At 32.5% G+C, this 27664-nt stretch overlaps 1 protein-coding gene across 1 annotated transcript; it reads left to right on the forward strand.

Moving 5' to 3' along the window:
- Positions 1-27504, forward strand: LOC111712306 (uncharacterized). The gene is made up of 16 exons (XM_023486881.1): positions 1-166; positions 1859-1941; positions 4103-4181; positions 12348-12420; positions 14625-14734; positions 14850-14928; positions 15518-15609; positions 18730-18920; positions 20695-20833; positions 22656-22777; positions 24248-24434; positions 24759-24814; positions 24974-25202; positions 25260-25550; positions 25924-26226; positions 26295-27504. Exons 1-16 carry the CDS (start codon positions 100-102, stop codon positions 27245-27247), a joined length of 3054 nt encoding a protein of 1017 aa, XP_023342649.1. The 5' UTR covers positions 1-99; the 3' UTR covers positions 27248-27504.
- The last annotated feature ends 160 nt before the right edge of the window (positions 27505-27664 follow it).

Genomic DNA, 27664 nt, shown 5'->3' on the forward strand with positions numbered 1-27664 from the left:
CATGCTAAAAAGATGATAAGGTGTCTGTGGTAATTTCTGTAAAATCCAAAAAGAGGTCTAACACAATGTGACTGAATATTGTGAAGTGTTTAAAGCACAATGATTAATATTTTGTTTATATTGCTTCTTCTTCAATCTGTTCCAGCCAGCATAACTTTAACTACAGGTAATTTGTCTAAAATTTGAGCCGGTGTCCTGAATCAGTTCATCTCATCTGCGACAGTTCATCTCCTCTTAACCCTATCCTGATTTGGCTATTTTTGTCTAATATAGATTAGGGGAGGGGTTCCCCCCCCCCCTATTATTTTGCCTTAAGAGTTGAGATAGGGGAGTGTGAGATATCTCTAGTCCAACTTTTCAAGGCCCACTCATTAAAAAAAATTAGACCTCTGTCTTTAATGTTAAGGTGCCTCGGTAAATATAGTTCTGCTCACTAAACCATTTGTCATTTTTTGAAGGACCCGCCGTTTGACTGTCCTCCACCCTATGAAGTTGACAAAGTAAAGAAGTTTTAGCATTCAATGTCAGCCATTTTTAAGTTATTTAGAAAAAACACATGTGGGGGGGGGGCTTGAAAATTACCTCCCCTTCCCCCCACGTGATAGGGATAAGGATTTAACCATTTTAAGTAAGGCTTTTGGGGAGGTCCTACTATCCACGATTAAATCTCCAAGTGACTTTACTAAATCAAGAATAAAACAATGTCTTATAGCTTGTAAATGATTTTAATGCTTTTTACAATTAAAACATTTAAAATTATCATTTAACACAAACAATTAAGCGTTTAGTTAATTCTAACATGAAATACTGCTAAGGGGAAAAACGCAAAACATGATTTCGTTGCGAATGTCGTCTTCCTTTCAAATTATAATATTTCTTCGAGTTATTGATTATTTAAAATTAAACATAATATATGAAACTTTTGCAAAAAATTTGAAAATTCTTGTACCCCTTGAATCCATTATCTGATCAATCAAGTGGAAGATGAAGATGTTTAACTCAATATATTTTCCTGCCGTGTAGGGGAACCACATTTAAAAATAATTAGATTTTACATAATAAACATTTATATCTTATACATACTTGACAAGACAAAGGGTTTTTAAGGGTACCGTTGTGAATCGGGCATTGCCATTCTTCCATGGAGGGTCACTTGAAAACACATTTACAGCCCCTTTAAATGATATTTATAACTATCGTTTTCGAATGACATTTAGAGCTATGAAACTTTTAAATAATAGTCATAATTTATATTTTAAAAGGATGTTAAACTATCAGTTTTACAACTGTAAGCTTTTGAATAATATTAATACTACCTTTTGATTTCTAAGTGATATTTGTAAATGGCAAAGATGGCAATGCCCGATTCACAACGGTACCTTTAAAAGTTTTGTCTGACCAAGATGAATTAGATATCCATGTTTATAATATACTGATTATTTTCATTTTTGGGTTCTTAACAAATGTGACTTGCACATTTCCACTACAGGAAAACATATCAGAATTATCGAATTTATACACTTTTTAAACTAGAAAAAACGACAATATCTTCCAGATAAAGGTTTCAAAGATACCATTGTAAAACTAACACTCCTGTATACCGAGTCCATAAGCGTCTGATCCAATCAGGGTACAGTCATGTGTTTGATGTCTATTCTGAACCAATAGAAAAAGTATGGCGGTAACATATATCTATCTATCTATTTCATTATCCAATTATAGATGAATCCTTATATCGGCGTTATAACAGAAAATAGAAATATTTACTTCTACTGAAACTGTAGTAATAACATTGAAATCTTTGCATGAATGGTTACTTGAAATAACTACCACGGTTCCTTTATCTATTTATATTTAGATTGTTTGGAACCTGAATTAGAGAATGGTGAGGTGGCCGGGGAGGGAGATTTATCTCAGTGGGTCGGCACTTTCAAGTGTCAGGTATATAAACACTCATATTTTCAAGTGTCAGGTATATATGTCAGGTATATAAAAACTCATATTTTTAAGTGACAGGTATATAAATACTCATATTTTCAAGTGTCAGGTATATAAACACTCATATTTTCAAGTGCCGGGTATATAACCACTCATATTTTTAAGTGACAGGTATATAAACACTCATATTTTCAAGTGACAGGTATATAAACACTCATATTTCAAGTGACAGGTATATAAACACTCATATTTTCAAGAAAACAGGTATATAAACACTCATATTTTCAAGTGTCAGGTATATAAACACTCATATTTTCAAGTGACAGGTATATAAACACTTATATTTTCACGTGCCAGGTATATTAACACTCATATTTTCAAGTGCCAGGTATATAAACACTCATATTTTCAAGTGTCAGGTATATAAACACTCATATTTTCAAGTGTAAGGTATATAAACACTCAAATTTTCAAGTGACAGGTATATAAACACTCATATTTTCAAGTGACATGTATATAAACACTCATATTTTCAAGTGACAGGTATATAAACACTCATATTTTCAAGTGACAGGTAAATAAACACTCATATTTTCAATTGTTAGGTATATAAACACTCATATTTTCAAGTGACAGCTATATAAACACTCATATTTTCAAGTGACAGGTATATAAACACTCATATTTTCAAGTGACAGGTATATAAACACTCATATTTTCAAGTGCCAGGTATATAAACACTCATATTTTCAAGTGCCAGGTATATAAACATTCATATTTTCAAGTGACACTTCTGCTATAGAGTGGTATATCAGATTAACAAGGGTTCTCTTTAAACCTTTACTTGAGTAACTGTGGAAGAATTTTGAATTCTGACAATTTACTTCATTGTTTCTTTTCCAACGAAATCCAAATAGAGATTAATCAGAAAGTAAAACTAGGAAATCTTAATCGTTCATGATTAGAAGAGGATTAGATTGTACGTATCATCGTGAATCCGAGATGGTACTCTTTAACTGGAGTTAGGGTTACTTAAACATACATTTATACATTCTTTAATTGGGTTGATCGATATCAATTTTAGTTTTAAACGATATATGTACTATTACATTTTAGCGACAAATATTTTCTTCGGTAAAAATAGTCTTATTATGAAACAAATAGATTCGTTTAACTGCAATGAGTTAAGAATTAAGTTGGATTTTAAAAACGCCGGAAACGCAATCCTCAATCTGGCTTTCACATGGAATGTTTAAAGTCGAAAACAGAACATTTTAACAATTAATTATTTTAAAAAGTGGAAGTCTTTTATTCAAAGATTTTAAGAATTTATAAAAGACTCTAAAGGAGTGTATAAGACTTAAGTGCATTTTGCAGTACCTCTTTATATAAATATCTCATGTCCTAGTCCTAAAGAGTCTTTTTGCAAAGACAATATACATATATATATAAATAGGCATTACTATAACCGATTGGAAAAAGGCATTAAAACATTAAAAAGACTGCACACTTTTTGTTAAATGAAAAAATCTAAAATTCTAAGTAAGTTAGAGTGCTGGAGAGATTTCAAAAAGTGCGCCAAAAACATATTTGAAAAAAATACAGAATTGTTGGTATATGAAGCCACTCTATTTATGAATCATTAAATAATGTTTGGACTATTTGAGATTTTCTTTAAATCACCGGTCGACATTCGAACCTTACTGATCCATACAGGGTTTCCGACAAAAACATAGGAGTTCAGAGACAAAATCGAACTCCCATGTTTACTGGGACACCCTGAACTCTATGAAATAAATTTGTATTTTTCAATTTCTTTTTCTTATAAGTCCAGAGATTTCCATGTGTTAGTGTCAAAAATTAGATTTGATAAGATCGAAACCATTTACGGATTCAGGATCACTAGAATTACGTTGAATACCGCTTTCAGATTAGAATTATTTAGGATTTAAAATAGAGTTGGCCATCATTTTTTAAAATTCAACGTGTTTTAGTCTAAACATTAATTAAAAATATTATCCAATAGTCTTGAATAAGAATTTGTTTTTGAAATATATGAATTTCTTAGGTTTTTGTGGAGTCATCTGAAAGCCTAAACATCCTAAATTTTTAAAGAGGAATGAAAATGATGTTCCAACTCTATTATAAGATTAAATATATTTAGGCTGGATTTGTGTTAGTTGGAGCTAAAAGATCTAAATGCAGGGATGGTGTCTGGAGCTCAAATCCTCCAGTTTGTACAGGTAGATTATCCCCACCCCCCTCCCTTTAATACCCTCTTCCCTTATTCAAATATCCCTCTCCTTCTAACGTCCTCCTACTCTTCAAATATCCCCTCACTTTCAAAAACCCACCCTATCATANCCTCCCCTCTCCTTTAAATTTCCCCTATACCATTCTCCAAATATATTAGACCAAGGAAAATAAACCAAGAATCCTCAAATCTCTGTGTAACTGTGTTCTGTGGAAGAAATGAAGAAAGTGGGGTTCTATAATGTATCTTCATTGTTTGCACCCATTTTTATATAATCAAATATTTGGCTTACAAAAGCCTTCACACAAAAACTGCCTAGTTGTGTTATTATAAAATGCAAAAATGTTCTAAGATTGCCGAGAATAATTGCAAAAAATTTGCACAAATTGAATGTTTTTGTTGTGCCTTTTTCATTGGGTCTCATTTCATTAGATTACAGACACTTGTAATCAGGCGCGTACACAGGATTTTAGCCATGGGGGGGCAAGATTTCGCGCGAAGCGCGAAAAATTTTTTTTTGCCCCCCCCTGGAATTGTTTTGTTCAAAAAGTCAATTAACCCCATAAAAATACACCAAAAGACTACATTTTTGGGTGCTACTAACCTTATAGAGTCTAAAATTCATACTAAAATGTATTCCTTTGCTCTAAAAACTAACTTTAACTTTTTAATTTTATAAATTTATAAATTTATCACTTAACTCCATCACAGCTAACTAAATCAATAATCACAGCATCATTAAAAAATCATATTTTCACTAATAAACGAAATTTCTTCTGAAATTTTTAGATAGAATTTTACTCCATCTACATATTCATAAACTCTTTTAAGCTTCAATTTTCTTGGATTTGCTTGCACAAACATTTCAATAATTTTCTCAGAAGTGAGCCATAAGTGCAAGATCGTTAGGTCTGCACTCCGTCATAGTACATCTTGTGTAATGAAGTATTCTCTTTAGAAGGCTAAAACTTCTCTTTCCTTCATTCGATGTTATTGTCATCATTGCATAAAGGGGAACTTGAAATTACGCTTAATATCTCTTTATTGAAATAAAGGAATTCAGTCTTTGCCACAAACTCTGATTTTCTAATCCCTATATCTTTGGAACCAAATGTTGTAGACATAGATAAATAAATAAACAATAATAATAAGCTTATGTACGTAAAATCACCAAGAATTTTACAGTCCGCGAACTCATACTTCTAGGGGTCAAAGTGTACTTCAATGATAAGTGGGATGGTTTGGTGTTTTAATGGATTTCATAATTATTAAACCACTCAGGAGTGAATTTTATTTTGATAATAACAAATTATGAAATTATCATATTGACGAGNTTAACAGTGAAGTTAGACAAATCCTTAGTCTTTGTCATTGTCAGCTGTTACTTTTTAAATTTGTTTTCTTTTAATTTTGTATTTTCCAGGGGGGGGGTAGGGCCCCCCCCTGGAACTCCCAGGGGGGGCAAGAGGACTACTGCCCCCCCCCTATGTACGCCACTGCTTGTAATGTTTCCGGGTGGAAGGGGGGGGGGCTTAACCTTTTTGGACTTGATCCCACCTCGTTGTTGTATACGCCACTGCGTTTATATTAAAAAAGATAGAACAATGAAAATCGAATTTCAGAGAAAAAATTTTGAACACAAAGTAATTGAGTCTTTGCAGCTAACTCAACTTTTCTAATCATTATATCTTTGCAACATGATGGTGTGAACATTTTGTATTTCAAACTTTATGTATTATTTGATCTAACAGAATTCATAGTTTAAAAAATATCCAAGGTCTACGATGTTGGGTCCCAAAGATATAGGGGTTAGCAAATTAAAGTTTGTGGCAAAGTCTCAATTCCTTCAAAGGGAGTGACCGGCAATGGATGGTGGTTGAACTGAGTATGCAATATTGTACAAAATCTTTTTAGGGTTCATTTGAGACATATAAAACGTTTCCCACGGTGCACAATTACTTTGAGTTTAAAATCGACGTTCAAAATCATAAATTAGGGTGGGTACTGGGTACGTTTTCAGAATCGGTTTTTTTAAAATTATTAAATAACGACGAGGAAAAATAAAGTAAAAATTATATAGTAAACTGATTAGATGTTTGCAGGAACATATTACTCAAAATAAATTTGTTAATAATTAAATCAATTTTAGAATTAATTACTTCGTTTTATTATATTGAATTTCTTGTTTTCTATGACTTTGTTAGCAGATTTCTGCAAATTCTTCAAATGTCGTCTTTTCAACAAAAATTTCAGGAAATCTGCAGAAAATATTTGTGAATAATCAGAGATTATAGAAACTAATAATGGAGTAAGACTACTTATTTTCGATGATAAGAGTTAATTTTTATTTTCTCAACCTGTTCCTAAACAACTAATTAAGTTTACTGTAGAATTTTACTTAAATCTTTTTGTCGTTGTTATTTAATAATTAAAAAAATCGATTCTGAAAACGTGCCCTCCCAAATTCATGATTTTAAGGCTGACTTTACGCTCAAATTCAGTAAATATACGTCGTAGGAACGTTTAATATGTCGCAAATGAATCCTAAAATTTGTCCACAATAGTATATATTCAATTCAACCACCATACATTGCCAGTCACTCCCTTTAAATAAGCGACGCTGATAAGTCAAAAACTATGTCGTCAAGAAAAAGGTGTCTGTTTGTATTTTAATTAAAAACATTATCATTATCAAATCTTTGTATGACGGGCTTGTTTCATTTAGTATAACACATTCTAATCTATAAATAAATGTTAAATATTAAACTATAAATACTGTATGAATGCATGAACTAGTAACTGAAAAGTTCTAAGTCTACTTGTAATATAATCTTCAAGTTGACAAGTGTCAAGTCAAAACTTAAACTTTTTCTAAAAACTGGGAAACTTTTCAATTTATACATTTAGAGGTGTGACCTTATATCGTTCCTGACTCCACACTTTTACCCCATTTCTATTTTCTGTCGTCAAAACTTCAACAACAGTTTCAACATCTGACTGTCCTTCCCCTTTCATTCCGTCCTTCCCCTTTCATCCCGTCCTTCCCCTTTCATTCCGTCCTTCCCCTTTAATTCCGTTCTTCCCCTTTCATTCCGTCCTTCCCATTTCATTCCGTCCTTCCCCTTTCATCCCGGCCTACCCCTTTCATTTCGGCCTTCCCCTTTCATCCCGGCCTTCCCCTTTCATTCCGTTCTTCCCCTTTCATCCCGGGCTTCCCCTTTCATTCCGTCCTTCCATTCCGTCCTTCCTCTTTCATTCCGTCCTTCCCCTTGTCTATTTTATCTATTTTATCTATTTTATCTATTTTATCTATTTTATTTTATCTCTCATTCAAAATCCGCTCAAAATAGCGTACGCAACTTTCTTTACTTAAACATTTAAATTGCGTAGCCCTTCAAAAAGCAAAAAAATGGCAAAATGGATGAAAATGTGCTCTAAAGTTCAGAATTACTTGACTTTTATCCTGGAGCTTGAGCTTACACCGTGATTTGATAATAACCCTTTTCTTATCTTATCTCCATTATTTCTCCTCAGTTGCATTATATCCCTTCTGNTCCCCCCCCCTTCTTTTTTACAACATCTGTCCCTAGCCGTGAACATAGATTTAAAATATAACGTCAAAGTTATAAAACCTTTTAATCTTCATTTTTCTTTCTGTTTGATTTTAACCGCACGCGTAGCTTTGAAATAATGTGGCTTCAACAAAAAGGTTTCTCAAAGAAAAAAAAATCACAAAATAATTTTCAACGTCTAAATATTTAGATAATAAAGGTAATGGCTCCTGATAAGAATTCCTATTTATAAATTTAGCTTGTCTGGGTGTCTGTTTGTTTGTATCCAATAAACGGCTGAACCGATCGGGCCCAAATTTTGTGTGGGAAGGTTTATGAATGATCAAAATTTAAAAAAAAAAATTTTTTAAGTTTTTTATTTTTGTAAAATTTTGAACATGCGCTAAAAATAAAATGAAATCCGCAAACTTTGTTGTTTTTGTTTTATACTTTACAAAGAGAAGATGCTCACAGATAAAGCCACAATTAAAAGTTGAAATAGAAGATGGGCGCGAAGCGCCCTAAAAGCCTAGTATAACTATAAAGCTATAATCAGAACAGCTCCTCAGTTTCATATTTATTAATGAAACTCTTTCAAGGAAGAGCCATTAAAAATTACGTAATTTAACTTAACAGCTTTCTCTGATCAAGAATAAATTAAAAAATACATTTTCAATTCTGGTTTTTGGAAAAAGGTGATTTACCGATTACTTGCTTTGGAAACAATTGTTAAAATTGTCAGAATTAAACACTTAAAATTACATTGTTAATGCCTTAAAAAATGTTAAAATAAGGTTTTGTGATATAATAAAATTATTGAAATTTCTTACACAATCGTCTAAAAAACTGTTTACATTATATAAGTTGTATTTACTAATGTTTTCTAAACTATATGTATGTTGAATGGGTTGAGAAATGAACTAGAAAACAAACAGCTTGACATATATCATTCTCTGTATAAATACTGTCTGCTTTAAATTGACTTGAGATCTCAATAAGAAACTAACTTTCACACCACTTTATCTAGTTAACCGAGCAGAGCTACGAAACTAAACAACTAAATCCGCAAATAAATTCCAAAAAATCCACAAAAATTCCTGAAAGTTTTATGTTCCGTGTTTTAGAAGGATTTATGTTTAGAAGAATATTTTCACAAAAAAATTGCCAAAAGCAAAGTTTGATATTTATTGAGTGGCTTGTCATATTCACAACGATACCCAAACTTTTCTAATCAAAAAATTATATCAATCATCTTTTCTATAAAAGTTTATTATTCTTAATTGTGGGTTCTCATTAAAATTATAATTTGGAAACAATTTAGACGAAATTGTAAAAAATGAACATATCGTCACCATTGCTCAATCAAAGGTGTAAAGTGCATTGTTGTGAATCAGGTGTGCTCTTTTTATGATGGAACGGTCCGTTTAGTGTTTTTTTTTAACGAAGATTTATTTTTTTATAGATTCGTAAATATAATACTTTTTCTAAAATATCTAATCTAAAAAAAATACCGATCATTCCCTCAATTCAATAATTTATCTGATTTAATGATTGCTAAAGGTTCCCTTTAATATACTGATCCGGTTAAAGATAGTTTAGTCATGATGTGGGTGGTCTTGCTTTGATACATTAGGACACGACCTTGGTATTATTTCATCCCCCCGGTTCCCCCCCATACTCTCCTACAAAGCATCTATTTTTTCAGATGACACTGATTTTTATCTTTAAATCTTAGTTATGATAGTTGAAATCTTAAACAGACTCATATTTGAAGATCATATATTTTAAAGATCCGAAAAGTAAATTTTGTTTTAAAAAGTTTTATAACTGAAATTCAAAAATTTGTTTTGCATATTTGTGTGAGACTCGTTGCAATTTTTGAATTATGTCAGCAGACTTGGGTTCGGCTTATCTCAGTTTTCAATCCAGGTGCAGTTTTGGCAAACCAAACCAGTGTTTTGGCAAACCAAACCAGTCTTTTGAATGAAGGATATAGCTATATAATACCCTTTCTAAAGCTAAACTATAAATCTGTGGGTGTTAAATAAGTGCATAATTCAGCATACAATTAGAGATGGGCATGCTTGCATTTTTAAATTAGATGTTTTCATAATGTAAAAAAATACTCAATTATACGATTTGATTGAAAAGAATTCGAATCATATCTAATATATTACGTTAAAATCTCAAGTTAATGTTTTCAGAAAACGATCAGATTTTCTTAAAATGCGCGAAAAATTAATAATGCACATAACTAATCATATCAGGCTATGTTTTACTAAATTTAACATTTCATGCAGTTAATTATACAGTAACCGTAGACACTGCACAAATAGAACGAAAGAAAAATATATTACCACATAGTGAAAATATGTTTTTAATTTTTTATTTCAGCTACAGAAAAGGATTATGCAATAAAGCAAGTTGAATTCTTCATAGCATTAAATACAATATGTTTCCAATAAATGTAAAAAGTAACACGTCTGCATAATTGTTCTTGATCTTGACTTGCTGTTTAACGAACAAAAAAGTTTCTTTTTAAAAAATATTGTGTGAATTTTGACACCCTAGTTATCCTTAACCGTAAAACCTTTTTATAATCAAGAATGCATGAGACATTCATTATCTTCACTTTAGAAAATTGATTAATTTCAGTCGTGGTTTCTCCATATAAAGTGATATATGGATTTCTTCTTTACAGTTGTCAAAATAAACATCTTTTGAAGCTATTATGAACCTCTCCAGGGGTCATTCTAATTTTAGGTTCCACAAAAAAATTTGGGCCGAATTGGCTTTGCCGTTTTTACAATTTTTTGGATACAAACATCCTAACACCCAGACACGCAAGTTTATATGTGTATAAAGATGTATTGAAATTAAAATATTTAAAAAAGATAAAAAAAATAATGATTGAAATAAACTATAATGATAAAAATGTGACTATATCTAGATCTGCGCAAAAATTCAAAGAATGCCGCGTCCTGTTTAATTTCATTCAGTTAATTGACAAATTAGGTGAAATTCTCTACCTTTGATGTAAAGCTAGAGTTTTGCAAAAGCTAAAACAGTCGATTAAACATGTACTTTTCAGTTTGAAATGACGGAGGGGACAAACTTCATTTTTATTTTAATCTCCAGTTAGATTTATAAAATGTCAATCTGCAGCTAGATGTATAAAATGTCAATCTACAGCTAGATGTATAAAATGTCAATCTACAGCTAGATGTATAAAATTTCAATCTACAGCTAGATGTATAAAATGTCAATCTACAGCTAGATGTATAAAATGTCAATCTACAGCTAGATGTATAAAATGTCAATCTACAGCTAGATGTATAAAATTTCAATCTACAGCTAGATGTATAAAATGTCAATCTACACCTAGATGTATAAAATGTCAATATACAGCTAGATGTAAAAAATGTCAATATACAGCTAGATGTAAAAAATGTCAATATACAGCTAGATGTATAAAATGTCAATCTACACCTAGATGTATAAAATGTCAATCTACAGTTAGATGTATAAAATGCATCTATGTTGTAATATTGAATTTATGTTATTTGATTTTGAATTGCCTATAGCAGTTTAGATTAAATAAAAATTCAGAATTTGTCGTTTATCACGACTTTTTAACCATTTTTAGAAATAAACATATATTCATATCCATGCTACTAGTATACAGCACTAAATATATGTATAATATATGTATTTGCTTGTCATGCCATTGGATGATCCTTAGTATTATTACAAAACTTAAAACTGATAAAGCAAATCAATTATAAAGCTCTTCGCACTTTATTCATGTTTGAGCAAATAGCTGGCCAAACGGCTGTACCGAATTGGTTTAATTTTTTTGAGGAAACCTTCGGGTAACAAAGGCTAAATTTCAAAAAAACCAAAAATGTTTTTTGAATCAAATTTTTTCTTTTCTAAGGTGTTTTTAAAATTCAAAGGGCAAGGCCGGGCAGTGGCACTCAAGCAAGTATTATACATAAAAATTCTGAATAAGAAAAATGGTAGAAATTTTAAGTAAGAAAAAAAGGGAGGGGGGTTAAAAGTGAATTAAAAATTTCGCTCCAATCAATAGTATTTAATTTTTAGTTTCCATGGTCGATGTTTCATCAAGACTTGTTTTTCTGAATTAATTTATTACATTTGTATTAATATCATGATATACTTTAAAAGCATAACCTAATAAATCAATTTTATGTGTCGTAGTTTGAGAAATTGACACATTTTATGTTTTATGGGACAAAACTTAAATATCACGAATAAATGTAGCAAGGAGATTTAAAACAGGAGGTCTCAAGACGTAGTTTCTACTGACCTTCAATTAATTGAATGCCATACCTGATTCACAACTGTACTCCCTAAACGTTTTTCTAATCAAAAATGAATGAAATTTCCGTTTTCTTCTCTATAAAAAATTATTATAATTATTTAACTCTATTTGATTTATTTCGGGTTTCTGCCACGGAAAATAGCTCTGAGCTATCAAAGATCAATATCCTTAATATGCTGACTTCTTGAAAACCTCTCTACATTATACATAACCGTAATATTTAAAATCAAAAATATTTAAAAACGGGATATTTCTTTAGCTGTTGGTGCTTGCGATCCTTTGAGTTTACCGAAGGTCAAGTTTGCCAGGCTGATGGAGCAGAGGGGGTTCAGGTAATCTAAAATCAGATCTAGAGATGGAAATATTTGGAGTTTTTTAAAATCTGTTCTTAAACATTTATAAATGAACCTGTTTATCAAGTGTGTGTTTATTTTAAACTACAGTGAGAACTGGAAAAGTCTGAAATAGGAAGACGACTTTAAGATTTTATGAGTTACCAGTAAGACTATTTTCTTGATGCTTTATGTTCAGATACACTTCAACAGTTGTCAGAGCCTAAAACTTTAGACAGGGTATAGTTATGAATTCTAGTTTTGGAACCCGGCTTTCGCTAATTGGGTTAGGCAGATTTTTTAATATCAAATTTTTGTTATGAAATATTATTTATTTTGTTTTCTTCTAATTCTCCATTTATTCCGAATCTCTTAAATCTAAATCTACACAAATGTTAAGACCCCAGAAATGAAACTGGGAGTTTGCTTTCAACGATACTCTTTTAAATTTCGGACTCCATGGCGTCTCAATGTACTGCACAAACACTGACTTAATTTCGGTTTTCGTTTTCGTTGCATCCAATGTCAGAGTAAAAAATGAATGTTTTTCTAAATAAGCGTTGTTTCTAAACAGTTCTTTTAGTTTGTTTACGAATATAATTTGTTTTATTGAAAACGAAATTGTCCGTTAATTTATAAAACTTGCAATTCTGTTAGAAAACGTTACCCTAACCTGCAAAATACTGAAACTGTTAAGCATTTGCCCATTTGTTTTATACTCTCTGATAGATGAAATGACATGTAAAGAGATTGTTTTTCAACATGGGCCTGCTTTAACAGCTTATCGGGATTCAAGGAATATTTTTGCAAAACCAGCTTTTTATAATAGAATCTTTAATTTTGTTCAAGGGTTCTGAGTACAAGTACACCTGTATGATTGTTCAGTGGTTCAATGTACAAGTGCACCGTTTTTTTGTTCAGTGGTTCAGTGTACAAGTACATCTGTATTTTTGTTCAGTGGTTCAGTGTACAAGTTCATCTGTATTTTTGTTCAGGGGTTCAGTGTACAAGTACACCTGTATTTTTGCTTAGGGGTTCAGTGTACAAGTTCATCTGTATTTTTGTTCAGGGGTTCAGTGTACAAGTTCACCTGTATGTTTGTTCAGGGATTCAGTGTACAAGTACACCTGTATGTTTGTTCAAGGATTCAGTGTACAAGTACACTTGTATGCTTGTTCAGAGGTTCAGTGTACAAGTACACTTGTATGCTTGTTCAGAGGTTCAGTGTACAAGTACACCTGTATGATTGTTCAAGGATTCAGTGTACAAGTACACTTGTATGCTTGTTCAGAGGTTCAGTGTACAAGTACACCTGTATGATTGTTTAGGGGTTCAGTGTACAAGTACACCTGTATTTTTGTTCAGCGGTTCAGTGTACAAGTTCACCTGTATGTTTGTTCAGGGGTTCAGTGTACAAGTACACCTGTGTTTTTGTTCAGGGGTTCAGTGTACAAGTACACCTGTATTTTTGTTCATGGGTTCAGTGTACAAGTACACCTGTATTTTTGTTCAGGGGTTCAGTGTACAAGTACACCTGTATGATTGTTCAGGGGTTCAGTGTACATGTACACCTGTATGTTTGTTCAGGGTTCAGTATACAAGTACACCTGTATGTTTGTTCAGGGGTTCAGTGTACAAGTACACCTGTATTTTTGTTCAGAGGTTCAGTGTACAAGTACACCTGTATGTTTGTTCAGGGGTTCAGTGTACAAGTACACCTGTGTTTTTGTTCAGGGGTTAAGTACACCTGTATTTTTGTTCATGGGTTCAGTGTACAAGTACACCTGTATTTTTGTTCAGGGGTTCAGTGTACAAGTACACCTGTATGTTTGTTCAGGGTTCAGTATACAAGTTCATTTACATTTTTGCTTGGGGGTTCAGTGTTCAAGTACACCTGTATGTTTGTTCAGGGTTTAGTGTACAAGTACACAAGTATGTTTGTTCAGGGGTTCAGTATACAAGTACACCAGTATGTTTGCTCAGGGGTTCAGTGTACAAGTACACCTGTATGTTAGTTTAGGTGTTCAGTGTACAAGTACACCTGTATGTTTGTTCAGGGTTCAGTGTACAAGTACACCTGTATGTTTGTTCAGGTGTTCAATGTACAAGTACACCCGTATGTTTGTTCAGGTGTTCAGCGTACAATTGCACCTGTATGTTTGTTCAGGGATTCAATGTACAAGTGCACCTGTATGTTTGTTTAGGGGTTCAGTGTACAAGTACACGTGTATGAAAGGGTACAGGATGTACGGCAAGGCTAAAGTGTATTGCGACGGAACTACCTGGAATTTCTCAACGGCCCCTGTTTGTGCAAGTACGTTATTGTAAAGGGACTAACCACGTTATTTCAAGTGACCCTCTCCCCCTCCTCCAGCAGAGATATGGATAAGATATGGTTAATTAACTCCTATAATAAACTTCTGTTCTAGAGTCTGGATGTGATGAAGATCAAGTTTCTGTTTTAAGATATGGTTACTCAAGAAGATTATTAGATGGAGCTGTCTACAGGTCAGATACAGGGGGTCCCAATATATATGTGAATTTACAGACGACTTAAAGCGACTGTACACGAAATCTGAATTTATGTTCCAATTATTATTGGTCTGTACGATTTACATCAGTATTATTAAAAACTATGAGCTCATGAAGAATGAATGAGAGTTACATAATATCGCCCAAAATGGGTTAATCCAAATTTTTTTTGTGATCATAAAGTTATAAGTCAACAAATGATGAACAACAATTAAACTCAAAAATAAGAAGACATTGGAAGATATTTTAAATTGTCGTCTTGATGAATTTTACTGGGGTTGCTGCTGCGCATTATATAATATGAAGGATTTAATACGTAAATTAGTGCCCAGATATAAATGAAGCTGTTATAAAAATTTTAAAAATTTTATTCCAAATAAATTCCAGAAATTTTGGTTATGCTTTAGTAAATTACACTTACCCCTGTAAAGCTCCGAGCGGAAAACAGTCCGGGATATACAAGACAGCTTTAAATTCAAATTCAAGTCTACATTATTTAAATTTTTTCTTTGTGTTCTTTTATATATGAGTTAACTGTATTTTATCAAGATAACATTTTTTAAAGGTTTCGTTGTGAGAAGGAAGCAGAACTGCTCGGTCCTGATCTTATATTTTGCAATGGAACACTCTGGAACGAATCTACTCCAACGTGCCTAAGTAGGTCTCCTATATACTGTAACGTGATCAAGTAGTTCTCCTATGAGCCTTAACGTGCCAAAGTAGGTTTTCTAGGAACTGTACCGTGCCAACGTATGTCTCCTTTGAAATTTAACATGCTCAAGTAGGTCTCCTATATACTTTATAGTGTCAAAGTATATCTCCTTTAAACTGTAACGTTCCAAAGTAAGTCTCTTATGAGCTCCAGCGTGCCAAAGTAAGTCTCTTATGAACTCTAAAGTGGCAATACATGTCTCCTATGAAGTCTAACGTGCCAAATTATGTCTCCTTTAAACTGTAACGTGCCAAAGTAGGTCTACTATAAACTGTAACGTGCCAAAGTAGGTCTACTATAAACTGTAACGTGCCAAAGTAGGTCTCCTATGCACTAAAACGGGATAAAGTAGATCTCCTATGTCGAACTCCAACGGGCCAAATTAGGTCTCCTTTGAAGTATAACAGAATGTTAAAAACGTTGTTCGCTTTTTTATACAATTTATTAAGAAAACAATGTTTTTACATCCTCTAAAAGCTTATTTTATCCCTGGGTGTAAGAATACAAAACAGTGTTTATATTATTAAAGCTTTTCCCTCTGTTCTCTGACATTTGGGTCCGGCAGGAGTTTACAGGGAAATAATGATTTTATTTATATAAACTAGCACTTAGCTAACACCTATACTTTTTGGGAATTTTTAAAACAAAGGGCTGTCAGCAAAGAGAATAGAATATATATTAGAGTGGAATTTACTAGAAAAAAGTGTAAAACGGCCATTTTGTTGTGCTGTTTCCATACTGCAGGTGTACTTCACATATTTATGCTATATAACCTTTTGGGCCCTGGAATATCATTTTATAGAAAATCTAAACTTAATACTAAAAGAAAACCAAATTATGAAATAGGCTGGTTCATAATTGACCAATGATCATTTCTATGCATTTCATTTTACAAACGATGATTTTTCGTTATAACTATAAATCAAATAATGTTTTTTATTCACCTAATTCATTGAAAAGTTCATTTAACAGCTTTAAAAAATTCGAAATTGAAATGGATAGTCAAGGGAACATATTGTATTAATGTACTCTACTGCATATAATTTGAGAACATTTACATGATTTGTACACTTTGAACTCCCTTTCAGGCTGAAAGGGACTGAAAATATTCATACCGAGAGATTCTCTTAATTCTCCTCTAATATATATATATACTATTCTCTATGGCTGTCAGTCACATAATTTTAAATTACATTTACTGAGTACAAAAATTTATAAATGTATCCTTTACTTTGATAAGGTTTCCTTTAAAAATAACTTTTTGAAGAAAACAACTCGTGAATTTTTATGGAGAGAAATTTGATAATATGTTTTCTTAAAAACATAATACTTTGTTTTGTTCATTAAATGTACAGTAAGAACTAGAAAACCCAGAACAGAAAGACGACTTTATGACTCAAGTTATGACTTTAAATAGTCCAAAACATTAGACAGAGCAATTTAGCAAAACAGTAGTAAGTGATCTAAAAAGTCAATATTAAAATTATTTGCATTGAAACAAAATCAAAAAGTATTGCTGTAATGTCGTCTTTTTCCTCCACAGTTTTCTGGTTTTCACTGTACTATCCATGAAACCAAACAAGATTTCTCTTATTAATGACACACCCTGTATCTGGGTAATTCATACTGGCTTTTATAATAAACTTGTCAGCACTCCCTGCGCTAAGAAAACACAGAAAATAATAAAATGGAAACTAAAAGTATTTAAATGCCAAACTTTTTCATAGCCCCTATACACTATATATATTTTTCATAGCCCCTATACACTATATATATTTTTCATAGCCCCCTATACACTATATATATTTTTCATAGCCCCTATACACTATATATATTTTTCATAGCCCCTATACACTATATATTTTTCATAGCCCCCTATACACTATATATATTTTTCATAGCCCCTATACACTATATATATTTTTCATAGCCCCTATACACTATATATTAGTAATATCGAATTACCGAAAACATTTCGAAGGAACAAACTCTTTATTCGAAAGTTTACGAATTATAAATTTAATTTTTTGTGGATTCACGTTGGAACAAAATTTTCTTTAAATCGAAAGACATTCGCTATAGTTCAATATCAAAACCAAATTGTTCTGATTTTCTGCAGAGCATTTTATTTTATTTTTCTGCGAATTCATCAGTGTCAACGGAATTGCACTATGCATACAAATGTTTGCAAAAATGTCTGGGGTCAAATATCAAGGGATTACTATTTCATGCCTCAAAGATATTTTTGCAAAATCTGTTTAAAAGACTTACTTTTAGAAGACTTAAATTGCTTCTAGTTTTAAAAGATTTTTAGTCTTGTTGTTATTACCTAATAAAGATTTGAAGAAGTTGTGGGCGTAATTTCGAGTGCCCCAACATTTTTAGAATGTCGTGTCCAATTCACCCTTTAAACTTATCAACAATGTCGAACTTAAATCCTTATTAATTTACAGAAACGTTTGCAAATGTGGAAATTGTTTAAGATTTAAAAAATATTAATATTTACTTTCAAGAAGTCGTGTAAAATCAAAATTAACTTTTACATTTTTAATGAAACCCACTATTGACCTAAGCTGTGTTGAATTCCCACTGCAATTAATGTATGCTAGTGCTGTTATGACAATTTAAACACTTTTCAAGATATATACACACAGAGATCTCTGTCTTCGGTGATTAATAAAGGGGTTACAGAGCATTCAAATTGTAAAAAAAAAGTTTTTAAAAGTTATTTGTAATTTTTAAGTTGAATGGATACTGTTCTAATTCTCTACTATTGAAATTGTTAACCATTTGTTTATTGAGATTTGTTTTTGTAAAACCATCTTTGTATGATTTCTGTTCATTATACGTACCGTATTTCCCACAAAAAAAAGACCAAAAATCCATAAAACATAAAAATTAGAATTTTGTATTCTCCCCTTTATAAAGTGTTCTGCTAAATGGTTTGACGCCGAAAAAAAAGTTTCCAGTTGAAGGGAACCAATAAGCTGAGTGTTTGGTTGAATAAATTCTGGCCAGTCGTCTCTGAAGTCTCATCTTTTGAGGGTAACCCTGCATTTATTTAGTGCCTGCTTCGTCGCCAAATCTTACCATCACAATCAACACAGAGGAGGAGGAGGTGGACAAAGTGGGGGAGGTGGGGGAGGGCGACCTCAAGACCGTCCTAGTTAAGAAAGGCGATACTGTGAGTGTTCAGTGTAAAGCAGTGGATGGGAATCCTGATCCTCTTATATTAATATACTTTGATGAACAGCAGGTAAATTAGAAGAAAGCAGGTGAATTAGAAGAAATCAGGTAAATTAGAAGAAAGCAGGTAAATTAGAAGAAAGCAGGTAAATTAGAAGAAAGCAGGTAAATTAGAAGAAAGCAGATAAATTAGAAGAAAGCAGGTAAATTATAAGAAAGCAAGTTCATTAGAAGAAAGCAGGTAATTCAGAAGAAAGCAGGTAAATTAGAAGAAAGCAGGTAAATTTAAAGAAAGCAGATAAATTAGATGAAAGTAGGTAAATTAGAAGAAAGCAGTTAAATTAGAAGAAAGCAGGTAAATTAGAAGAAAGCAGGTAAATTAGAAGAAAGCAGGTAAATTAGAAGAAAGCAGATAAATTAGAAGAAAGTAGGTAAATTAGAAGAAAGCAGGTAAATTAGAAGAAAGCAGGTGAATTAGAATAAATCACGTAAATTAGAAGAAAGCAGGTAAATTAGAAGAAAGCAGGTAAATTAGAAGAAAGCAGATAAATTAGAAGAAAGCAGATAAATTAGAAGAAAGCAGGTAAATTAGAAGAACACAGGTAAATTTTAGAAGAAAACAGTTCATTTAGAAGAAAACAGATAAATTAAAAGAAAGCTGGTAAATTAGAAGAAAGCAGGTAAATTAGAAGAAATTAGGTAAATTAGAAGAAAGCAGGTAAATTAGAAGAAATTAGAAAAATTAGAAGAAAGCAGGTAAATCAAAAGAAAGCTGGTAAGCATGGATCGAATACGATATATTCCCATGTTTATTGGGACACCCTGTATATAGTGTAATAGCACGTTGGATAATGATATATACAATGTTTGAAAAAACGAAAGTTTTGGTTCAACAGATTTAAATTGTTACTCAAACTTTACTTCACCTCAAAGTTAAATCCATTTTTGGGTTACTTTATTTATTTCTCGAAAAACTAAACAATTCCTGTAATGAAAAATATTAACCCATCAGTTTCCTCCAGCTTCTTATGTAAACGTACCTTAGTAAGTTAAGGACATGTTTGTTTTTTTAAAGCTTTCTCTCCACACTATATTTCCTTATTCTGTCAAGAGAACAGTACACATGCTTTGCAAAACATTTTTCATGTTTTGTCAGTTTGCAAAAAAGGGTCTTACATCATTAGCAAATATTTAAAAAATCTAAACAAATTATAAAAAACAGTGTTCGGGGTCATGGGATCTTGGGACATTTGATAGAAATTAACAGAAATACATTTACTAAACAGGTTGTTAATTAATAAATACTTTTATAGAAGACATTTAATTAATAGGAAATTTTTAAAACAGGATTTATTTTACAGGAGATTTGATATCTATATTTCTTTCTGTTCAATATCCCTGTAAGACCCTAAAAATCTAGTATGGTTACCAAATCTCGATGAAATCACTAGAATCTTTTTCAAAATTGCTTGCTTAAAATTTACAATGTAAAACTTTATATAATTTTTTTTTCTCGTTTTACAATCCCATGTTTGGTAAAGGAAACCTATATAAATTTAAATACAATTTCTTTCTTGAGGGAATCATCATCAACGCCCGTCCCAACTTCCTATAACTCATGCTAATTTTTCCAAAAAAAAATACAATTCTGGAAAAGGAAGACGAGTTTAAGGGTCAAGTTATGATTTAATGAGCATGAAACCAGTATCATAGACAATTTACCCTGATAAGTTCTTTTTGGTTGAGCTACTAGTAAAATTACTTGCTTTGTAATAAACATAAACTAGAAATCAAAATTGCCTAAATGTCGTCTTCTTTTTCAACTTTTATTTATAATGTTCTAGGTTGGATTTCCCCGGGAATTCCGCAATACCTTCAGTTTCACGGCATCAGCTGATCAGCATGGGATGAGGGTACGATGTGAAGCACGAAACTCAATAATGGCGGCCCCGGCAGTCTCGTTTATGGTTATCAAAGTTAAATGTAAGTCATATAAAGCTTGGAACTGTTATCTATAATGAGACTTGGGACTATTTACCCTAATGAGACTTGTAACCGTTTACTCTAATGAGACTTGGAACTGTTTACCTTAATGAGACTTGGAACTGTTTACCCTAATGAGACTTGGAACTTTTAACCCTAATGAGACTTGGAACTGTTAACCCTAATGAGACTCGGAACTGTTAACCCTAATGAGACTTGTAACTGTTTACCCTAATGAGACTTGGAACTGTTAACCCTAATGAGACTTGGAACTGTTTACCCTAATAAGACTTGGAACTGTTTACCCTAATGAGACTTGGAACTATTTACTCTAATGAGACTTGGAACTATTTACCCTAATAAGACTTGGAACTGTTTACTCTAATGAGACTTGGAACTATTTACCCTAATAAAACTTTGAACTGTTTACCCTAATGAGACTTGGAACTGTTTACCCTAATAAGACTTGGAACTGTTTACCCTAACGTGAGACTTGGAACTGTTTACCTGGGATATCTTGAATAAAGAGGGATTGAACACGCACCATTGCACATGCACCCCCCTACTTTAATGATACGCCTACCCTTTACACTTTACAGACCCCTAGCTATTTTAGGTTTGAAAACATAAACCAAAGTTTAAAAAATTTAAATAATTCTAATCTCTACGTATTATAGATTCAAAAGTTTTAAAATTTCATTTCTCTGAGATTTTTCTTTATCTTTACGCTAATTTTTTAACAAGATATTCAGTGTAGTAAAATTGATAAATAATGTTGAAACTTTCCGAATTTGTATGGACGCTACGTTCTTCGGCATGAGTCGTTTTTAGTAATTTCTCCTTTTAGACGCAACAGACAGAAGTAAGAATAGTCGCAATCAAAAGCGCTTATTTTTCGCCGTGAGCCTATACCCACTTTCATTTTTCGCGAACACTCCCTTTAAATCATTTGAATAAACAAAAAATTATTGGTAAAAAAGGTCTGTTAAAGGAAAAATTTCTGCATTGTTTGACAATGCGAATCCTTTTTAAAGTTCATATTTCAATGCCAGGCAGCTCATTAAACATGTTCAGTGTCAGGACATCTGTTTAAAATTATTGTATTTAAAACTACAATTGCAAATGTGAAAAAGTTTAAAAATATAACCCACAGATTTATTTATTGACATACGATTTGAAAACACTGTAGCTCATTAAAAACATTTATAAAACATAATTTATTGTTCTTTTTTAAAAAAATCATTACTTTGACCTACAATTTTATCAAATAAGCATGGCATTAATTAATGACCTCCTAGGGGTGGGGAGATGGGAGTTGTAATTTTGGTTCGGATAGTAGACACAGATAAGACATGTTAAAGCATTTATGTTTAATTGTTGTGCTTGTGCTGCTTTATCTCTCCGTAAAATAATTCTAGAAAAAAGGAGAAAAAAATAGACATTTGATACAATAAAAGCTAAGTCTAAGGGGGACACTGCTCTTCCCATAAATGCCCCTGTTCATGAAGTATAAAAATCAGAGTATTATTTCTCTTGCCATGAATAAACATATTAAAGAATTAGCTACAGTTAAACCTAGAACTTTGGAGACATCGGAAGAATTTATAAAATGTTGTTTTACAAACCAGCTAAGAATACTGACTTTAATCATATGGAGCTCTTGTAAACTGTTCCTACATATTTCATGGCTATTTATTTTTTACATTTAATGAGATTTAGGTATATTAGCATAAAACCCATTAAACAATTGTCAACACAACATTTTATAAATTCTTTCGATGACTCCAAAGTTCTGGGTTTAACTGTAGATCTTGTTATGTAGACAGTGCTAGTAGTTTACTGATCTCTGCTCCTGACTTTGGTTTACAAGGTTCTCTTCAGACCTTGACTTGTACAGCTGGTCCCAGCTTCCCACAAACTAAACTCAACTGGGTTTATCAGCAGGTAACATTCCTTGACATGTATAGCTGGTCCCAGCTTCCCACAAACTAAACTCAACTGGGTTTATCGGCAGGTAGCATCCCTTGACTTGTACAGCTGGTCCTAGCTTCCTACAAACTAAACTTAACTGGGTTTATCAGTAGGTAACATTCCTTGACATGTACAGCTGGTCCTAGCTTCCTACAAACTAAACTCAACTGGGTTTATCAGCAGGTAACATTCCTTGACTTGTACAGCTGGTCCTAGCTTCCCACAAACTAAACTGAACTGGGTTTATCAGCAGGTAACATTCCTTGACATGTACAGCTGGTCCTAGCTTCCCAAAAACTAAACTCAACTGGGTTTATCAGCAGGTAACATTTCTGGACTTGTACAGCAGGTCCTAGCTTCCTACAAACTAAACTTAACTGGGTTTATCAGCAGGTAACATCCCTTGACATGTACAGCTGGTCCTAGCTTCCCACAAACTAAACTCAACTGGGTTTATCAGCAGGTGACATTCCTTGACTTGTACAGCTGGTTCTAGCTTCCCACAAACTAAACTTAACTGGGTTTATCAGCAGGTAACATCACTTGACTTGTACAGCTGGTCCTAGCTTCCTACAAACTAAACTTAAATGGGTTTATCAGCAGGTAACATTCCTTGACATGTACAGGTGGTCTTAGCTTCCCACAAACTAAACTCAACTGGGTTTATCAGCAGGTAACATTCCTTGACTTGCACAGCTGGTCCCAGTTTCCCACAAACTAAACTCAACTGGGTTTATCAACAGGTAACATTCCTTGACATGTACAGCTTGCCCTAGCTTCCTACAAACAAAACTCAACTGGGTTTATCAGCAGGTAACATCCCTTGACTTGTACAAGCTTCCCACAAACTAAACTCAACTGGGTTTATCAGCAGGTAACATTCCTTGACTTGTACAGCTGGCCCTAGCTTCCCACAAACTAAACTCAACAGGGTTTATCAGCAGGTAACATCCCTTAATATTTGTGGAAAGGAACAGTTAATTGTGATGAAGACTGAAGACTTGAAGAGTAACATTTCTGGTTCATGGTTTCAAAGTTAAGCAGTCAGATAATAATAGTCCGCTTTTGGTCTGTAGCAAAAAAAACCTTAGCTAAAATTAGGCCATAATTGTTGCATCTTAGGGACTGTTAACATAATTTCAAGTGACTCGCAATGCAAAGATAGCAATACCCAATTTATAACGGTACCCTTGAAGCCTTAATCTGATCAAAAATGCAGCAGATAATGTAGTTTTTTTTAACTTTAAAAGTATTTAATTATGTGAACATCTCCAATTGTTTCTTATTAGCAAAAAATACATAAAAAATGGATATCTAATTCATGCTTGATCAGAAAAACTTTAAAGGGTATCGTTGTAAATCGGGTAATACAGTTTTAACGGACAATCGGCGACGATCACATAAGTATCCTTTTGTAATTCTAAAAAATCCTTTGTTTCCTAGGACGTCTCAGAGTCTGAAGTAATAATAGATAACACGTACAGTGAGGTGGACGGAGGTTATTATACATCCTCCAAGCTTCAGCTTAGACTCCCATCCTCTCCTCTTCAATCTAGATCCAGTAATATCAGCTGCAGATCAGATGATCATGGAGATTTATTGGAAAATTCTACCACGATTCAGATTTATGGTGAGTTAGATTACAGCGATCAAATGCAATGGATGTTAATGTAAATTTTACGATCTTTTGACAAAAATAAGAATTCCCATTTTTTGGAAATTCCAAGTTTCCCTCAATTTACAGATGCCAGAGTCCAATTCACAACGGTACCCTTACAAGCTTTGTCTGGGTGTATTAATCAGATAAAAGATATCAATGATTATAGTTTTAAAACTGATTATATTCAATGTGATTTCTCTACAAAAGTGACTTGCACATTTCTATTCTAGGAAAGCATATGGGGTAATTATCAAAATTAAGTTTTAAGTAATAAAAACCGTTGTATGTTTTCAGAGCCTCCGTCTTCCCCTGAACTCCTAGTCTTGGTAGATGGTGGCCCTGTAGATAAGGAACCGAATTTAATGAATTTGAGCTAGATCACTGAACTACCTAATCCCGGTTTAAATTTGAACATCTGATTTAAAGTTAAAGATAAAATAACAAATTAAATCTATGATTTAAATTTGAACCAGTGGTAGGCAATTAAAAATTATTAAATTCGGACCCAGGTTAAAGTGGGTCAACAGTTTACAATAGAATGCAAAGTATTCGGAGGCAATCCAGACCCAATTCTTCGGTTGCTAGTGGATAAACAAGAAGTAGGCTTGAGTCAAAACAGAAATATAATTCACACAATGACTGTCGAAGAAAGGAATTCTGATTGTGAAATAGAATGTTCAGTCTGGAACTCTGCACTGGAGTCTGAGGATGTGTCTAAAACACATCTTGCAATTTTATGTAAGTCATGTTTAAACAAGTAGTTTTCCAAAAATAATCAACATTGGTTATTTTCAGATCCAGCCATCCAACCAACCCTTAGGTTAGCAGTAGACGGCATCAAAGTAAACACTGTAACAGCAGGCAATACTATAGAAATTAATTGTGGATACATTGATGATAAAGATAGAGGAAATCCAGAAGCATGCTTATCCTTGTCAATAGATGGTTTGAGTTTGGTGGAAAATTCCAGTGAAGATATTGTTTTGATATTTCAATCTGAACGAGATCATCAAGGATCAAATATTGAATGTTCAGCAATTAATGAAGTTATGGAGACAGCTGCTACAAGCTCTACAGAAGTAGGATGTAAGTACACTTTTTGCTATAGAAATAACTAGAATGAAGTCGTCTTCGGTTGCAACAATTGATTAAGAAACTACACTCAAGATTTTGTAATTTTTAACACTATTTGTAACACCATTTGTAACACTATTTGTAGCACTATTTGTAACATATTCAGTCGCAAATATTACAAATTTCAAAATTTATATTGAACAAAGATGACTTGCATGCCACTTTATTCTGGTTATCACTGTAGAATGGCATTTATTTTTGTTAGCCCATCCTTTACCAGAATGGGAATTTAATGAATCATGAGAAGTACATGAATTAATTGCATAGAATAAGATGCTATTACTTAAATATGTTTTTAGTATATTCAAATAAAAAGCTTTTTTAGATCCCCCTGAGGATCCAACCCTTCTTATATATGTTGGAGCTGAACCGGTCAACGTGTTTAATCTGGGAGATGAAGTAACTGTTAAATGTGGTTACATGGGAAACCAAGAAGACCAAGGGTATCCTCATCCAACTTTAAAACTAATATTTAATGATGAAATTATCCTTCAAAATTCTTCTGATGATATTTCCTGGAGTTTCGAAGTTGTCCCCGAACTTATGGAATCAGTTATCGATTGTGTGTCAATGAACTCTTATTTGAATGTAGAGAAAAAAGTGTCAACTATAATAAATATCACATTATGTAAGTATTAATTAGAAATTATATCATATATACTTTTTTATGAATAACTTCAAGTTTTCATATTTCAGTGGAATCGAAAGAAGATTACTTTGAGGATAATGTGATCCAAGCTAAAGGCAGTGTAATAGATGTTACAGAAGATAGAATAACTGATTCCAATGATAAAACTGATAATTATGATGAAACTGATTATTATGATGAAACTGATTCTAATGGTAAAACTGATTACAATGATAAAACTGATTATTATGATAAAACTGATTCAAAGAAGGAAGATTTAAAAAATGATGATCATGAATATATTTATGAGCTGGAAGGTGAAATAGAAGCATCATTTGTTAGTGATAATCATCCAGTTGAAAATGAAATGGAGAATGGCGAAGAAGAAATAACAAGCAGTGATACATTTGGTGAAATAGTTTCTGATAAGTCTGACTCTGAGGAAATTGATTATTTATCACAACGTTTATCCGGAGAGAAAGTTGAACCTAAAGCATCCGATATAGAAATGAAACAAGTTGAGATTGAGATTAACAGTCTTGTAGCACAAGCTATGAATGATGATGTTAGCACTACCGACACAGAAAAATATCTGATTCTCCCCGAAGATGAAAGTTTAAATTTTCAAAAATCAGAGTTCAGCTCTGAACTTTCTGCGTCCAAAGAGGATGAATATGTTGACGAAGATGATGATAACAATCAGTTTACTGAAGAAAATGATAATAATTATGTTTATCACGATGAGATCTTAAATGCTGAAAATGACACAGAAGATTCGACTTCAGAAGAAGCTGCTGAACCTGACAGTGGTATAGTGGAAGTAGAAGAGGAAATATTTCAACAAAATAACATAAAAGAGGTTCAAACCTCAAATACAGTACCAGTCGTGAGTGATCAACCAAAAGGCAGTGATAACTTAATTAAGAAGTGGAATGCTGAGTCTTTAGTCAAATCATCTGGTTCTGCTTTATCAACAGTTTTAATGCCATTATTGATCGTAGTAATTATTTTAAATAGTTAACTTTGATAAGTTTGATTATTTAAATAATTTAATGTAAATATCAGAATTCTGATTTGAAAAAAAAGTTCATTTTGTTTGTCTTAGATAGTTTGGAACATTACTGCTTAGAAATCAGCCGGGACTATAAAGTGGTCAGCCGGGACTATAAAGTGGATTTTAAAGTGAGTCAATTAGGAACAGGAAAAACGAAAAGATTTGTCTCTAAATCTTGATACTTTGCTCTAAACAATTTCAATATACGTATCACATGCAGTTTATTTTCCATGCAAATTATTACCTTCATCCTGACTTTTACTCATTTCAGGGATTTTAGAGCGTTTGTGCTTAAAGGGAGTGACCGGCAATGTATGGTGGTTGAACTGAATATGTAGTATTGTGGACAATTTTTTAAGGATTCATTTGAGTCATATTAAACGA

Source organism: Eurytemora carolleeae, unplaced genomic scaffold, assembly GCF_000591075.1.
Source record: "Eurytemora carolleeae unplaced genomic scaffold, Eaff_2.0 scaffold1252, whole genome shotgun sequence".
Taxonomy (NCBI): domain Eukaryota; kingdom Metazoa; phylum Arthropoda; class Copepoda; order Calanoida; family Temoridae; genus Eurytemora; species Eurytemora carolleeae.